At 45.8% G+C, this 17,165-nt stretch overlaps 1 protein-coding gene across 1 annotated transcript; it reads left to right on the top strand.

Annotated features, from left to right (window-relative positions):
- Positions 1 to 270: 270 nt before the first annotated feature.
- LOC124694566 (transcription factor BHLH3-like) lies at positions 271 to 1,928 on the top strand. The gene is made up of 4 exons (XM_047227537.1): positions 271 to 840; positions 1,003 to 1,182; positions 1,276 to 1,446; positions 1,596 to 1,928. The coding sequence occupies exons 1-4, from the start codon at positions 271 to 273 to the stop codon at positions 1,680 to 1,682; spliced, it is 1,008 nt and encodes a 335-aa protein (XP_047083493.1). The 3' UTR covers positions 1,683 to 1,928.
- Positions 1,929 to 17,165: the final 15,237 nt, after the last annotated feature.

The raw sequence follows: 17,165 nt of genomic DNA, 5'->3' as shown, positions 1-17,165 counted from the left end.
AAGGGAATAATTGTCGCTAAGGTTTGTCACCCCAAATTCAATTTCCCAGGTTGCTTCTTCCGTGATCCCCCTCTACACTGTCCGTCGAACCCTACTCTGCCACAGGCGCCACCGCAAGTTGGCCGTGTGGACCTCTGGTAGAGTGGTAGTACGTGCTGCTGGCTAGCTACTGACAGCGGTTGCTTGCTAGATAAGCGTGAGGGGTTTGTGTAAGCGATCTGGGAGAGCAAGCATATACTGAAAATACTGTACTCCACTAGAACTTTGGGCATGGATAAGTTTGACGAGGAGTCGTTCTTGGACGAGCTCATGTCGCTGCGGCGGCCGAAGCAGGCGCCGGAGCCGTGGCAGGCGACGTACCCAGGCAGTAGCACGATGATGAGCGACCTCATCTTCTACGGCGGCGACCAGGGCGCCTCCGAGCCGAGGAGAGACATGGACATCGGGCCGTTTCTAGAGCCCATGGCGCCTCCGCGCCCGCAAGATGAGTTCAGCTTCGACTACTTGAGCGAAGTGTGCGACCCATACAGGAGCTTCGTCCCTGGGGTTGTCGACGCGGCCGGCCAGGCGCTCGCTCATCCCTTCAACGACGCCTTGCCGGATGACGACATGCAGCTGTTTCATGCTGGTGGGTCCTCGTCGTCCCCCATGACGTTCATCTTCCAAGGAGGGGACATTGGGGAGATGAACGGCATCATCAGAGGCGCTCCCGGTGTCCACCCTAGGAGCAAGCTCAACGGCGGCGCTCCCTCGAAGAACCTCATGGCCGAGAGGCGGCGGCGGAAGCGGCTCAACGACCGTCTGTCCATGCTCCGCTCCATCGTGCCCAAGATTAGCAAGGTAACACATTACATTGTTCTACTTGCTCCTGTGACCTAATTGATTCCTATATAACGCATCTGCATGTGAATTATGCAGCATGAACCTAAGTTATTTCACATCTGTTGCCCCTTTCCAAAAAAAAGTTAATTAACATGTGTTGAATTAATCGTCGAGCTGCAGATGGACAGGACTTCGATCCTTGGGGACACCATAGACTACGTGAAGGACCTCAAGGAGCAAATCAAAACCCTCAAGGGGGAGATCGGCACCACGCCGGGGGAACTGAACCTGCTGAACACAGCGAAAAATTTCTCCAGTGGTATCAACGAGGAAATGATGCCAATGAGGAATCCCATTAAGGTGCGTTCGTTCTTGCGGCGCGAGTGCAGGCACAAATTCATCAGACAAATGGCTACCTACTGATTCTTATCCATTGCGGGTATGTGCTTTCAGTTTGATGTCGAGAAGCGACCCGGCGGCGGCATGAGGATCGAGATCTGCTGCGCGGCGAACCCCGGGGCGCTGCTCTCGACGGTGTGCGCGCTGGAGGTGCTGGGGCTAGAGATCGAGCAGTGCGTCATGAGCTGCTTCAGTGACTTCAGCATGCAGGCTTCCTGCTCACAAGTAAGCGATTAACCTTTGGATTTACTGCATCTGATCGAAATACTCCTCAAGACATTTTGTAATGGCTAAAATTTCGGTTTATTTCTTGGTTGGGTCTATGTCCTCTGCGCTAATGAAATTCGATTGATAATGCGTGGTTTGGTGTGTAGGAGGAAGGGAAGAGGCAAGTAATAAGGACCGACGAGATCAAGCAGGCATTGTACAGGAGTGCCGGCTATGGAGGTAGATGTATCTAAGCTAGCTAGGAGTGCCGCCTATGGAGGTAGATGTATCTAAGCTAGCTAGGAGTGCCGGCTAGAGATCGAGCCCGTCAGTTCATTAATCATGCAGAGCAATCTGTCTTTGCACATTCTATTTGCATGAATTTGTTTTAGAAATATCTGCGTGAATTAATGTAGACTGTTTATCTGAATATTTTAGCAGTATTCTCAGTTAAGCCGTTGTGTGACCGGATTGTACATCTGTGTGTGTGGTCATGTATGGAGGGATGAGTACTGAATTTGCGCGTTGGGCGACAGGAAAAGATACCATGTGTGTTGTTGTATTTAGTTGCACACTGTTATAGCTTCTTGTTTCTTCTGCAAGTTTAGCTGTTCCTGACAAGAATGGCTCGAAAGATTTTGTCGTGTGTTATCATATGCATGGGCATATATGAGCAAGCCCTGACTGTCGTCCTGTACGCTCTATTCGGATGGGGGAACAGGCTTGTTGAATGGTCCACGAAAAAAACATTAAGGCAATATCTATATAAAGTGGAGTACGAAAAATCAGTATTTCGTAGTCCTTTCCAAATATATAATACAAATGTAGACAAACATTCATGAGTATGAGGAATATCGGCACCTATATTGAATTATTGATAGGTGTGACAGAAAGGTAATTGAAGTGATAGTAAAGATATGAAGGAACATGGGTTTCACTACGGGAAAAACAGGGGCTGACGTGCAGGCTATCTTTGCCGTGTGCGTCCGCACGACAAAGACTTCTTTACCGTGAGTACTGAGAAAAATGCACGGCAAAGACACTGGCCACGGCAAAGATAGAAACAATCGCACGACAAAGAAACAATTCACGGCAACGATAGAAGAAAGCGCACGGCAAAGAAAGCTGCACGGCAATGGACCACCAGAGCGCACGGCAAAGATTAGTTGCACGGCAAAGGCTCTGGGCATTGTCGTGCCACGCCCTTTGCCGTGTGCCCATCTGGGACTCACGGCAATACCACCTTTGCCGTGCGTTTTGCCTTTGCCGTGCGCCATATGGCATTTTCTTTTGTTTTTTCCTTTATATTTTATTTCATCTAATACTTTTTTTAATTAGTTTTACTTTTTGATGACTATTTATTCGTGTTACTTAAGACAATGTGTATATACCCATACTATTTGCAATACAAAAGTACTCTCCATATTCATCCCCCCACATATAAAATCAGGGTTTCGGAACTATCCGCGCTTCAGAAAATCTGCTAAGTGTTATCACCCAAATGTGAGGAAGGTCACACCAGGGAGCTATTTTGCACCATTACACCTTCCACCACACTTTCACACATATCATAGGTCCACATGCAATATTTGGTGGGATTCCGGTGCTCCGGCGGTTGTTCTCCCCTTCCGCCCTAAAAAATAGCGGTATGTGTGCCCCGGCGGGTCTACCCCCTAGATTTCTCCACGCGAGGTTCCACCAATGTAATTTTTCATTGTTTTAGTTTTGTTTAGGACATATACACATGGAAAACTAAACTTGGGACCCTTTGGCACATGGTATCCTCCGGCATACCCGCATCTAGAGCCATTATCACATGAGTTGCCTTGATCTACTGGTTAGGGTTAAATTTAGGGTTTAGGGTTTAGGGTTAGGGTTAGGATTTCGGGGTAGGTCTAGGGTTTAGGGTCAAGGTTAGGATCTAGGGTTAGGCTTAGGTTTAGAGTTTAGGGTTAGGGTTTATGATGTAAGGTTTTGCAGCTCCCGTGTCAGCAGGGTTAGTTGCGTTACTCGAAGCCTCCCCAGTTTAGGGTTTAGGGTTCCGGGGAGCTATTTTCGCACCATTACACGTTCCACCACACTTTCACACATATCATAGGTCTACATGCAAGATTTGGTGGGCTTCCGATGCTCCGGTGGTCGTTCTCCCCTCCTCCTCCCAAAACAACGGTATGTCTGCCCCGGCAGGTCTACCCCACCTAGATTTCTCCGCGTGAGGTTCCACCAATGGACGTTTTCATTGTATTAGGTTTTTTTAGGACATATACACATGGAAAACCAAGTTTGGGACCCTTTGGCACATGGTAGCCTCCGGCATACCCGCCGCTAGAGCCATTATCACACGAGTTGCCTTGATCTACTAGTTAGGTTTAGGGTTTAGGGTTAGGGTTAGGGTTGGGATTTAGGGGTAGGGATAGGGTTTAGGTTCAAGGTTAGGATTTAGGGTTTAGGGTTTATGATGTAGGGTTTTGCAGCTCCCGTGTCAGCGGGGTTAGTTGCGTTACTCGAAGCCTCCCCAGTTTAGGGTTTAGGGGAGCTATTTTCGCACCATTATACCTTCCACCACACTTTCACACATATCATAGGTCCAGATGCAAGATTTAGGGGGATTCCGGTGCACCGGCGGTCGTTCTCCCCCTCCTCCCGCACAAAACAGCGGTATGTGTGCCCTGGCAGGTCTACCCCCTAGATTTCTCCGCGCGAGGTTCCACCAATGTACTTTTTCATTTTTTTAGGTTTTTTAGGACATATACACATGTAAAACCAATCTTGGGACCCTTTGGCACATGGTAGCCTCCGGCACACCCGCAGCTAGAGCCATTATCACATGAGCTGCCTTGATCTACTCGTTAGGTTTAGGGTTTAGGGTTAGGGTTAGTGTTAGGATTTAGGGGTACGTCTAGGGCTTAGGTTAAAGGTTAGGATTTAGGGTTAGGGTTAGGTTTAGGTTTTAGGGTTAAGGTTTATGATGTAGGGTTTTGCAGCTCCCGTGTCAGCAGCTGTAGTTGCGTTACTTGAAGCCTCCCCAGTTTAGGGTTTAGGGTTCAGGGGAGCTATTTTCACACCATTACACCTTCCACCTAAATTTCACACATATCATAGTTCCACATACAAGATTTTGTGGGATTCTGGTGCTCTGGCGGTCCTTTTCCCCCTCCTCTCCCAAAACAGCGGTATGTGTGCCCCAGCACTACCCCCTAGATTTCTCCGCGCAAGGTTCCACCAATGTAATTTTTCATTGTTTTAAGTTTTTTAGGACATATACACATGGAAAACCAAGCTTGGGACCCTTTGGAACATGGTAGCCTCCGGCATACCCGCAGCTATAGCCATTATCACACGAGCTGCCTTGATCTACTGGTTAGGGTTAGGATTTAGGGTTGAGTTAGGTTTAGGATTTAGGGGTAGGGCTAGGGTCGAGGTTAAAGGTTAGGATTTAGGGTTAGGTTTAGGGTTTAGGGTTTATGATGTAGGGTTTTGCAGCTCCCGTGTTAGCAGGGTTAGTTGCGTTACTCAAAGCCTCCCTAGTTTAGGGTTTAGGGTTTAGGGGAGATATTTTCACACCATTATACCTTCCACCACACTTTCACACATATCATAGGTCTACAGGCAAGATTTGGTGGGATTTCAGTGCTCCGGCGGTTGTTCTCTCCCCCCCCCCCCCCACAAAACAGCGGTATGTGTGCCCCGGCAGGTCTACCCTCTAGATTTCTCCGCGTGAGGTTACACCAATATACTTTTTCATTTTTAGGTTTGTTTAGGACATATACACATGGAAAACCAAGCTTGGGACCCTTTGGCACATGGTAGCCTCCGGCATACCCGTAGCTAGAGCCATTACCACACGAGCTGCCTTGATCTACTGGTTAGGTTTAGGGTTTAGGGTTAGGGTTAGCTAGGATTAGGATTTAGGGGTAGGGCTAGGGTTTGGGTTCAAGGTTAGGATTTAGGGTTAGTATTAGGGTTTATGATGTAGGGTTTTGCAGCTCCCGTGTCAGCAGCTACAGTTGCGTTACTCGAAGCCTCCCCAGTTTAGGGTTTAGGGTTTAGGGGAGATATTTTCACACAATTATACCTTCCACCACGCTTTCACACATATGATAGGTACACATGCAAGATTTGGTGGGATTCCGGTGCTCCCGCGGCCGTTCTCCCCTCCTCCCCCCAAAACAGCGGTATGTGTGTCCCGGCAGGTCTACCCCCTAGATTTCTCCGCGCGAGGTTCCACCAATGTAATTTTTCATTGTTTTAATTTTGTTTAGGACATATATACATGGAAAACCAAGCTTGGGACCCTTTGGCACATGGTAGACTCCGGCATACCCGCAGCTAGAACCATTACCACACGAGCTGTCTTGATCTACTGGTTAGGTTTAGGGTTTAGGGTAAGGGTTAGGGTTAGGATTTAGGGGTAGGGCTAGGGTTTAGGTTTAAGGTTATGATTTAGGGTTAGGTTTAGGTTTAGGGTTAGGGTTTATGATGAAGGGTTTTGGAGCTCCCGTGTTAGCAGGGTTAGTTGCGTTACTCGAAGCCTCCCTAGTTTAGGGTTTAGAGTTTAGGGGAGCTATTTTCACACCATTATATCTTCCAACACACTTTTACACATATCATAGGTCCACATGCAAGATTTGGTGGGATTCCGGTGCTCTGGCGGTCGTTCTCCCCCTCCTCCCCCCAAAACAGTTATATGTGTACCCCGGCAGGTCTACCCACTAGATTTCTCCGTGCGAGGTTCCACCAATGTACTTTTTCATTGTTTTAGGTTTTCCTAGGACATATACACATGTAAAACCACTCTTGGTACCCTTTGGAACATGGTAGCCTCCGGCATACCCGCAACTAGAGCCATTATCACACGAGCTGCCTTGATCAACTGGTTAGGTTTAGGGTTTGGGTTAGGATTAGGGTTAGGGTTTAGGGGTAGGGCAAGGGTTTAGATTCAAGGTTAGGATTTAGTGTTAGGGTTAGGTTTAGGGTTTAGGGTTAGGGTTAGGGTTTATGATGTAGGGTTTTGCAGCTCCTGTGTCAGCAGGGTTAGTTGCGTTGCTCGAAGCCTCCCTAATTTAGGGTTTAGGGTTTAAGGGAGATATTTTCAAAACATTATACCTTCCACCACACTTTAACATGCAAGATTTGGTGGGATTCCGGTGCTCCGGCGGTAGTTCTCCCCCTCCTCACCCCAAAACATCGGTATGTGTGCCCCGGCAGTTCTACCCCCCTAGATTTCTTCGCGCGAGGTTCCACCAATGTAATTTTTCATTGTTTTACGTTTGTTTAGGACATATACACATGGAAAACCAAGCTTGGGACCCTTTCACACATGGTAGCTGATACATCTCCAACGTATCTATAATTTCTGATGTTCCATGCTAGTTTTATGACAATACCTACATGTTTTGCTCACACTTTATAATGTTTTTATGCATTTTCCGGGACTAACCTATTAACAAGATGCCGAAGTGCCAGTTCCTGTTTTCTCCTATTTTTGATTCCAGAAAGGCTGTTCGGGCAATATTCTCGGAATTCGACGAAACAAAAGCCAAACCTCCTATTTTACCGAGACGGACCCAGAACACCGAAAGAGAGACGGAGAAGGGCCAGGGGGCCCCACACCACATGGCGGCGCGGCCAAGGGGGGGGCGCCCTATGGTGTGGACCCCCCAGGCACCCCTTGCGCCGCCTCTTCGCCTATAAAATCCCTCGTGACCTAAAAACCCGATACCAATTGACGAAACTCCAGAAAGACTCCAGGGGCGCCGCCGCCATCGCGAAACTCCGTTTCGGGGGACAGAATCTCTGTTCTGGCACCCTGCCGGGATGGGGAAGTGCCCCCGGAAGCCTTCTCCATCGACGCCACCGCCTCCATCATGCTCCGTGAGTAGTTCCCCCATGGACTACGGGTTCTAGCAGTAGCTAGTTGGTACTCTCTCTCCCATGTACTTCAATACAATGATCTCATGAGATGCCTTACATGATTGAGATCCATATGATGTAATCGGTGTTGTGTTTGTTGGGATCCGATGGATTGTTACATTATGATTAGTCTATCTATATAAGTTTGTGAAGTTATTGTTGCTGCAATCTTGTTGTTTTTAATGCTTGTCACTAGTGCACGAGTGGCATGATCTTAGATTTAAGCTCTATAATTATTGCTTAGATTGTATCTAGAAGTTGTTTGCCCATGTCTATGTCCGGAACCCGAGGCCCCAGAGTGACAGCAAGATCGGGATAAGCTGGAGGGAAGGCGTAGGTATGAGGATCACATGTTTTCACCGAGTGTTAATGCTTTGCTCCGGTGCTCTATTAAAAGGAGTACCTTAATTGCCGATGAGATTCCCTTGAGGCCCGGCTGCCACCGGCTGGTAGGACAAAAGATGTTATGCAAGTTTCTCATTGCGAGCACGTATGACTATATATGGAAAACATGCCTACATGATTAATAGACTTGATGTTCTGTCTTAATGCTATTTCAATCCTATCAATTGCCCAACTGTAATTTGTTCACCCAACATTTGTCACTTGTTATTGGAGAGTTACCACTAGTGTAGATAGCTGGGTACCCCGGTCCATCTCTTATCATCATATACTCGTTCTATATGTCATTGGAAGTAGTATCAACTATTTTACTCGGTGCCATTGCCTCCGTGTTATCATTGTTATCTGCTGTCGTGTTACTGTTACTATTGCCCTCATATTATCGCTGCTTTCACATCACCCCTGTTACTAGTGCTTTTCCGAGTGCAGCTGAATTGACAACTCAGTTGTTAAGGCTTATAAGTATTCTTTACCTCCCCTTGTGTCGAATCAATAAATTTGGGTTTTACTTCCCTCGAAGACTGTTGCGATCCCCTATACTTGTGGGTCATCAGTAGCCTTTGGCATACCCGCAGCTAGAGCCATTACCACACGAGTTGCTGATGTCTACGGGTGCTTCTATTCTTGTAGACAGTGTTGGGCCTCCAAGAGCAGAGGTTTGTAGAACAGCAGCAGTTTTCCCTTAAGTTGATCACCCAAGGTTTATCGAACTCAGGGAGGAAGAGGTCAAAGATATCCCTCTCATGCAACCCTGCAACCACAAAGCAAGAAGTCTCTTGTGTCCCCAACACACCTAATAGGTGCACTAGTTCGGCGAAGAGATAGTGAAATACAAGCGGTATGAATGAATATGAGCAGTAGTAACGGCGCCGGAAAAGTGCTTGTCTGGCGTGCAGTTGATGGTAGTAATATTACGAGAAGTAAAGATGCGATAAAACGAGTAAACAAGCAAGCGATAGCGATATTTAGGAACACGGCCTAGGGATCATACTTTCACTAGTGGATACTCTCAACATTGATCACATAACAGAATAAATAAATAGATGCTAAACTCTACACCCTCTTGTTGGATGATGAACACCACTAACTGTGTAGGATTACACGAACCCTCAATGCCGGAGTTAACAAGCTCCACAATATTCAATGTTCATATTTAAATAACCTTAGAGTGCATAACAGATCAACATAACCAAACCAAGTACTAACATAGCATGCACACTGTCACCTTCACACTACGAAAGGAGGAATAGATCACATCAATACTATCATAGCAATAGTTAACTTCATAATCTACAAGAGATCACAATCATAGCCTACGCCAAGTACTACACGATGCACACACTGTCACCATTACACCGTGCAGGAGGAATAAACTACTTTAATAACATCACTAGAGTAGCACACAGATAAATTGTGATACAAAACACATTGCAATCATAAAGAGATATAAATAAGCACTTCATTATGCTACTCTGAATTACTCTCTGGCAAGATAACGAACACTAATTCATCATGTAGGCAAACCTTAAAGATGCATTCCCAAGTACTAATGAACACCCCACGCTGTCACTTTGAGCATTCACAGGAGGTACTAACACACCACAATTTCATAGAGACATCCAACTCAAATCATAACTCGAGTGAATAAGTATTCGTGAAATATAGCCTAAGAGACCCACACGGTGCACACACTCGTCACCTTTACACACGTGGGACAAGGAGTCTCCGGAGATCACATAAGTAAAATCCACTTGACTAGCATAATGACATCTAGATTACAAGCATCATCATATGAATCTCAATCATGTAAGGCAGCTCATGAGATTATTGTATTGAAGCACATAGGAGAGAGATTAACCACATAGCTACCGGTACAGCCCCGAGCCTCGATGGAGAACTACTCCCTCCTCATGGGAGACAGCAGCGTTGATGAAGATGGCGGTGGTGTCGATGGAGAAGCCTTCCGGGGCACTTCCCCGTCCGGCGGCGTGCCGGAACGGAGACTCTTGTCCCCCGGATCTTGGCTTCGCGATGGCGGCGGCTCCGGAAGGTTTTCTCTGGTTTCGTCGAACGTGTCGAGGTTTTTAGGTCGGGGACCTTTATATAGGCGAAGAGGCGGAGTCGGGGGCCGACGAGGCGACGACACGAGAGGGGCGCGGCCCGGGCCCCGGCCGCGCCGCCCTATCATCTGGGCCCACCGGGGCTCCCCTCCGGTGGCTCTCGGGTGTTCCGGAAGCTTCGTGGAAAAAAGGATGCTGGGCATTGATTTCATCCGATTCCGAGAATATTTCCTTACTAGGATTTACGGAACCAAAAACAGCAGAACAACAGAACTGGCCCTTCGGCATCTCGTCAATAGGTTAGTTCGGAAAACGCATAATAATGACATAAAGTATGCATAAAACATGTAGATATCATCAATAATGTGGCATGGAACATAAGAAATTATCGATACGTCGGAGACGTATCAGCATCCCCAAGCTTAGTTCCTGCTCGTCCCGAGCAGTAAACGATAACAAAGATAATTTCCGGAGTGACATGCCATCATAACCTTGATCATACTATTGTAAGCATATGTAATGAATGCAGCGATCAAAACAATGTAAATGACATGAGTAAACAAATGAATCATATAGCAAAGACTTTTCATGAATAGTACTTTCAAGACAAGCATCAATAAGTCTTGCATAAGAGTTAACTCATAAAGCAATAATTCAAAGTAAAAGTATTGAAGCAACACAAAGGAAGATTAAGTTTCAGCGGTTGCTTTCAACTTATAACATGTATATCTCATGGATAATTGTCAATGCAAAGCAATATAACAAGTGCAATATGCAAGTATGTAGGAATCAATGCACAGTTCACACAAGTGTTTGCTTCTTGAGGTGGAGAGAGATAGGTGAACCGACTCAACATAAAAGGTAAAAGAATGGCCCTTCGCAGAGGGAAGCATTGATTGCTATATTTGTGCTAGAGCTTTGGTTTTGAAAGCATAAAGAGAGCATAAAAGTAAAATTTTGAGAGGTGTTTGTTGTTGTCAACGAATGGTAGTGGGCACTCTAACCCCCTTGCCAGACAAACCTTCAAAGAGCGGCTCCCATGAATTATTTTTATTTTTGGGTGGCACTCCTTCCAACCTTTCTTTCACAAACCATGGCTAACCGAATCCTCGGGTGCCCGCCAACAATCTCATACCATGAAGGAGTGCCTTTTTATTTTAGTTTTATTATGATGACACTCCTCCCCACCTTTGCTTTCTCAAGCCATGGCTAACCGAATCCTTCGTGTGCCGTCCAACAATCACATACCATGGAGGAGTGTCTATTTAGGTTAATTAATTTGGGACTGGGAATCCCATTGCCGGCTCTTTTTGCAAAATTATTGGATAAGCGGATGAAGCCACTAGTCCATTGGTGAAAGTTGCCCAACAAGAATGAAAGATAAACACCACATACTTCCTCATGAGCTATAAAACATTGACACAAATCAGAGGTGATAAATTTTGAATTATTTAAAGGTAGCACTCAAGCAATTTACTTTGGAATGGCGGAGAAATACCATGTAGTAGGTAGGTATGGTGGACACAAATGGCATAGTGGTTGGCTCAAGGATTTTGGATGCATGAGAAGTATTCCCTCTCGATACAAGGCTTAGGCTAGCAAAGTTATTTGAAACAAACACAAGGATGAACCGGTGCAGCAAAACTCACATAAAAGACATATTGTAAACATTATAAGACTCTACACCGTCTTCCTTGTTGTTCAAAACTCAATACTAGAAATTATCTAGACTTTAGAGAGACCAAATATGCAAACCAAATTTTAGAAAGCTCTATGTATTTCTTCATTAATGGGTGCAAAGTATATGATGCAAGAGCTTAAACATGAGCACAACAATTGCCAAGTATCAAATTATCCAAGACATTTTACCAATTACTACATGTAGCATTTCCCGTTTCCAACCATATAACAATTAACGAAGCAGTTTCAACCTTCGCCATGAACATTAAAAGCTAAGAACACACGTGTTCATATGAACCAGCGGAGCGTGTCTCTCTCCCACACAAGCATTTATTCGAACAAAAACAAAAACAAAAGCACACAGACGCTCCAAGTAAAGTACATAAGATGTGACTGAATAAAAATATAGTTTCAAGGGAGGAACCTGATAAATTTGTCGATGAAGAAGGGGATGCCTTGGGCATCCCCAAGCTTAGATGCTTGGGTCTTCTTGAAATATGCAGGGATGAACCACGGGGCATCCCCAAGCTTAGACTTTTCACTCTTCTTGATCATAGTATATCATCCTCCTCTCTTGACCCTTGAAAACTTCCTCCACACCAAACTCGAAACAAACTCATTAGAGGTTTAGTGCATAATCAAAAATTCACATGTTCAGAGGTGACATAATCATTCTTAACACTTCTGGACATTGCACAAAGCTACTGGAAGGTAATGGAACAAAGAAATCCACCCAACACAGCGAAAGAAGCAATGCAAAATAAAAGGCAGAATCTGTCAAAACAGAACAGTCTGTAAATACGAATTTTAAAGTGGTACCATACTTGCTCAGATGAAAATGCCCAAATTGAATGAAAGTTGCGTACATATCTGAGGATCAAGCACGTAAATTGGCAGATTTTTCTGAGTTACCTACAGAGAGGCAGGTCGAAATTCGTGACAGCAAGAAATCTGTTTCTGCGCAGTAATCCAAATCTAGTATTGACTTTACTATCAAAGACTTTACTTGGCACAACAATGCAATAAAATAAAGATAAGGAGAGGTTTCTACAGTAGTAACAACTTCCAAGACTCAAATATAAAATAGAGGTACTGTAGCAAAATAAACACGTGGGTTATCTCCCAAGAAGTGCTTTCTTTATAGCCATTAAGATGGGCTCAGCAGTTTTAATGATGCTCACATGAAAAATAGAGTATGAAGCAAAAGAGAGCATCAAAAAGCAAATTCAAAACAAATTTAAGCCTAACATGCTTCCTATGCATAGGAATCTTGTAAATAAACAAATTCATGAAGCATGATGCAACGAGCATAGAAGGATAAAACAAGTGCAGCTTCAAGATTTTCAGCACATAGAGAGGTGTTTTAGTAACATGAAAATTTCTACAACCATATTTTCCTCTCTCATAATAACTTTCAGTGGCATCATGAACAAACTCAACAATATAAGTATCACATAAAGCATTCTTATTCACATGCATAAAAGTATCATTACTCTCCACATAAGCATAATCAATTTTATTAATTGTAGTGGGAGCAAATTCAACAAAGTAGCTATCATTATTATTCTCATCATCAAATATAGGAGGCATATTGTAATCATAATCAAATTTATCCTCCATAACAGCGGTACTAAAAGACCAATATCATTATAATCATCATAAATAGGAGGCAAAGTATCATCAAAGTAAATTTTCTCCTCAGTGCTTGGGGGACTAAAAATATCATGCTCATCAAAGCCAGCTTCCCCAAGCTTAGAATTTTCCATATCATTAGCAACAATGGTGTTCAAAGCGTTCATACTAATATGTTCCATAGGTTTTTTAATTTTCGCATCAAACCATCCATGTCTTAAATCAGGAAATAGAATAAGAAGCTCATTGTTGTCCATTATGCCTAACTAGTGTAAACAAGAAACAAAAAGATGCAATTGCGGGATCTAAAGGAAATAGCTTCGAGCACACACACAACGGCAACGAGAAAAGTACTTTACCTGGGACCGGAGTATGAGTGCCTTTTACCTTTCCTCCCCGGCAACGGCGCCAGAAAAGTGCTTTGTTGCCGGGATCCGGTGTGTGAGTGCCGTTTACCTTTCCTCCCCGGCAACGGCGACAGAAAATAGCTTGATGTCTACGGGTGCTTCTATTCTTGTAGACAGTGTTGGGCCTCCAAGAGCAGAGGTTTGTAGAACAGCAGCAGTTTTCCCTTAAGTGGATCACCCAAGGTTTATCGAACTCGGGGAGGAAGAGGTCAAAGATATCCCTCTCATGCAACCCCGCAACCACAAAGCAAGAAGTCTCTTGTGTCCCCAACACACCTAATAGGTGCACTAGTTCGGCGAAGAGATAGTGAAATACAAGTGGTATGAATGAATATGAGCAGTAGTAACGGCGCTAGAAAAGTGCTTGCTCGGCGTGCGGTTGATGGTAGTAATATTACGGGAAGTAAAGATGCGATAAAACGATGAACAAGCAGCGATAGCAGATATTTAGGAACAAGGCCTAGGGATCATACTTTCACTAGTGGACACTCTCAACATTGATCACATAACAGAATAAATAAATAGATGCTAAACTCTACACCCTCTTGTTGGATGATGAACACCACTAAGCGTGTAGGATTACACGAACCCTCAATGCCGGAGTTAACAAGCTCCACAATATTCAATGTTCATATTTAAATAACCTTAGAGTGCATAACAGATCAACATAACCAAACCAAGTACTAACATAGCATGCACACTCGTCACCTTCACACTACGAAAGGAGGAATAGATCACATCAATACTATCATAGCAATAGTTAACTTCATAATCTACAAGAGATCACAATCATAGCCTACGCCAAGTACTACACGATGCACACACTCGTCACCATTACACCGTGCGAGGAGGAATAAACTACTTTAATAACATCACTAGAGTAGCACACAGATAAATTGTGATACAAAACACATTGCAATCATAAAGAGATATAAATAAGCACTTCACTATGCTACTCTGAATTACTCTCTGGCAAGATAACGAACACTAATTCATCATGTAGGCAAACCTTAAAGATGCATTCCCAAGTACTAATGAACACCCCACGCTGTCACTTTGAGCATTCACATGAGGTACTAACACACCACAATTTCATAGAGACATCCAACTCAAATCATAACTCAGTGAATAAGTATTCTGTGAAATATAGCCTAAGAGACCCACACGGTGCACACACTGTCACCTTTACACACGTGGGACAAGGAGTCTCCGGAGATCACATAAGTAAAATCCACTTGACTAGCATAATGACATCTAGATTACAAGCATCATCATATGAATCTCAATCATGTAAGGCAGCTCATGAGATTATTGTATTGAAGCACATAGGAGAGAGATTAACCACATAGCTACCGGTACAGCCCCGAGCCTCGATGGAGAACTACTCCCTCCTCATGGGAGACAGCAGCGTTGATGAAGATGGCGGTGGTGTCGATGGAGAAGCCTTCCGGGGGCACTTCCCCGTCCCGGCGGCGTGCCGGAACAGAGACTCTTGTCCCCCAGATCTTGGCTTCGCGATGGCGGCGGCTCTGGAAGGTTTTCTCTGGTTTCGTCGAACGTGTCGAGGTTTTTAGGTCAGGGACCTTTATATAGGCGAAGAGGCGGAGTCGGGGGCTGACGAGGCGACGACACAGTAGGGGGGCGCGGCCCAGGCCCTGGCCGCGCCGCCCTATCATCTGGGCCCACCAGGGCTCCCCTCTGGTGGCTCTCGGGTGTTCTGGAAGCTTCGTGGAAAAATAGGATGCTGGGCATTGATTTCGTCCGATTCCGAGAATATTTCCTTACTAGGATTTCCGGAACCAAAAACAGCAGAAAACAACAACTGGCCCTTCGGCATCTCGTCAATAGGTTAGTTCCGGAAAACGCATAATAATGACATAAAGTATGCATAAAACATGTAGATATCATCAATAATGTGGCATGGAACATAAGAAATTATCGATACGTCGGAGACGTATCAGTTGCCTTGATCTAGTGGTTAGGTTTAGGGTTTAGGGTAAGGGTTAGGGTTAGGGTTAGGATTTAGGGGTAGGGCTAGGGTTTAGGTTCAAGGTTAGGATTTAGGGTTAGGGTTAGGGTTAGGGTTTATGGTTAGGGTTAGGGTTTATGATGTAGGGTTTTGCAGCTCCCGTGTCGACATGGTTAGTTGTGTTACTCGAAGCCTCCCCAGTTTAGGGTTTAAGGTTTAGGGGAGCTATTTTGACACCATTATACCTTATACCACACTTTCACACATATCATACGTCCACATGCAAGATTTGGTGGGATTCCGGTGCTCCGACGGTCGTTCTCCCCCTCCTCCCCCACAAAATAGCGGTATGTGTGCCCCGGCAGGTTTACCCCTAGATTTCTCCGCGCGAGGTTCCACCAATGTACTTTTTCATTGTTTTAGGTTTGTTTAGGACATATACACATGGAAAACCAAGCTTGGGACCCTTTGGCACATGGTAGCCTCCGGCATACCCGCAGTTAGAGCCATTATCACACGAGGTGCCTTGATCTACTGGTTAGGGTTTAGGGTTAGGGTTAGGATTTAGGCGCAGGGATAGGGTTTAGGTTCAAGGTTAGGATTTAGGGTTAGGGTTAGGGTTAGGGTTAGGGTTAGTGTTTATGATGTAGGTTTTTGCAGCTCCTGTGTCAGCAGGTTTAGTTGCATTACTCGAAGACTCCCCAGTTTTGGGTTTAGGGTTTAGGGGAGCTGTTTTCACACCATTACACCTTCCACCACACTTTCACACATAGCATAGGTCCACATGCAAGATTTTGTGGGATTTCCGGTGCTCCGGCGGTCGTTCTCCCCCTCCTCCACCCCCAAAAAAGTGGTATGTGTGTCCCGGCAGGTCTACCCCCCTAGATTTCTCCGCGCGAGGTTCCGCCAGTGTACTTTTCATTGAAAAGAATGATAAATACATTATTAAATATTACACATGTTGATAAAACAGGTTTAATATAATGTTGAAATAAAACTGAATGTTTTTGATAATTAAAATGGAAAAAATAAAATAAAAAGCTTTGTCGTGCATAAGCGCATGGCAAAGAAGCATGCCGCACGGCAAAGGGTTATTTGCGCACGGCAAAGCCACACCGCACGGCAAAGGGTCTTTGCCACACGGCAAAGACCCTTTGCCACACGCCAAACACCGTCGCATGGCAAAGGACCGTGCGAGTCAAACCTAGACAGACATGCGCGTCCCGACCAAATAGATCGAGAAACGCGCAGCTCCTCTCCGACCCTCCTGCCCGCAGACCCTCCGCGTCGTTGCCGCTGCGCGCAGCTCCCCTCCCAAGTAGCCGCCGCTGGCCCCCACCTCCGCTGTCCCAACCACGTCTCCGCTGCCCTGTCCATGCCTCTGCCCTCTCCACCGGCCACCCGCCGCATCCGGTCCCCTCCCCCCGCGCGCCTTCCCCGTCCTCACCGACGCCATGGCCTCCGCGGCCGAGTTCGGTAGCTAGGAAGCCGCTGCCCTAGTCCGCCCCTGGTCCGCTACTGCTCACCCCCGGCCTCGCTCTGCTCGCCCCCGGCCTGCTGCGCTTGCTCCCGGGCTCGCCCTCGGCCGCCCCGGCCCTGCTGCTCACCCCCCGAGCTCACCCCAGGCCTCGCCCGCTGCTGCTCGCCGCTGACCCACCTTCCCCGTCCGCCGTC

Source organism: Lolium rigidum, chromosome 3, assembly GCF_022539505.1.
Source record: "Lolium rigidum isolate FL_2022 chromosome 3, APGP_CSIRO_Lrig_0.1, whole genome shotgun sequence".
NCBI lineage: Eukaryota > Viridiplantae > Streptophyta > Magnoliopsida > Poales > Poaceae > Lolium > Lolium rigidum.
Note: the sequence above shows the minus strand (reverse complement) of the source record. Positions and strands in the feature narration are given on the sequence as shown.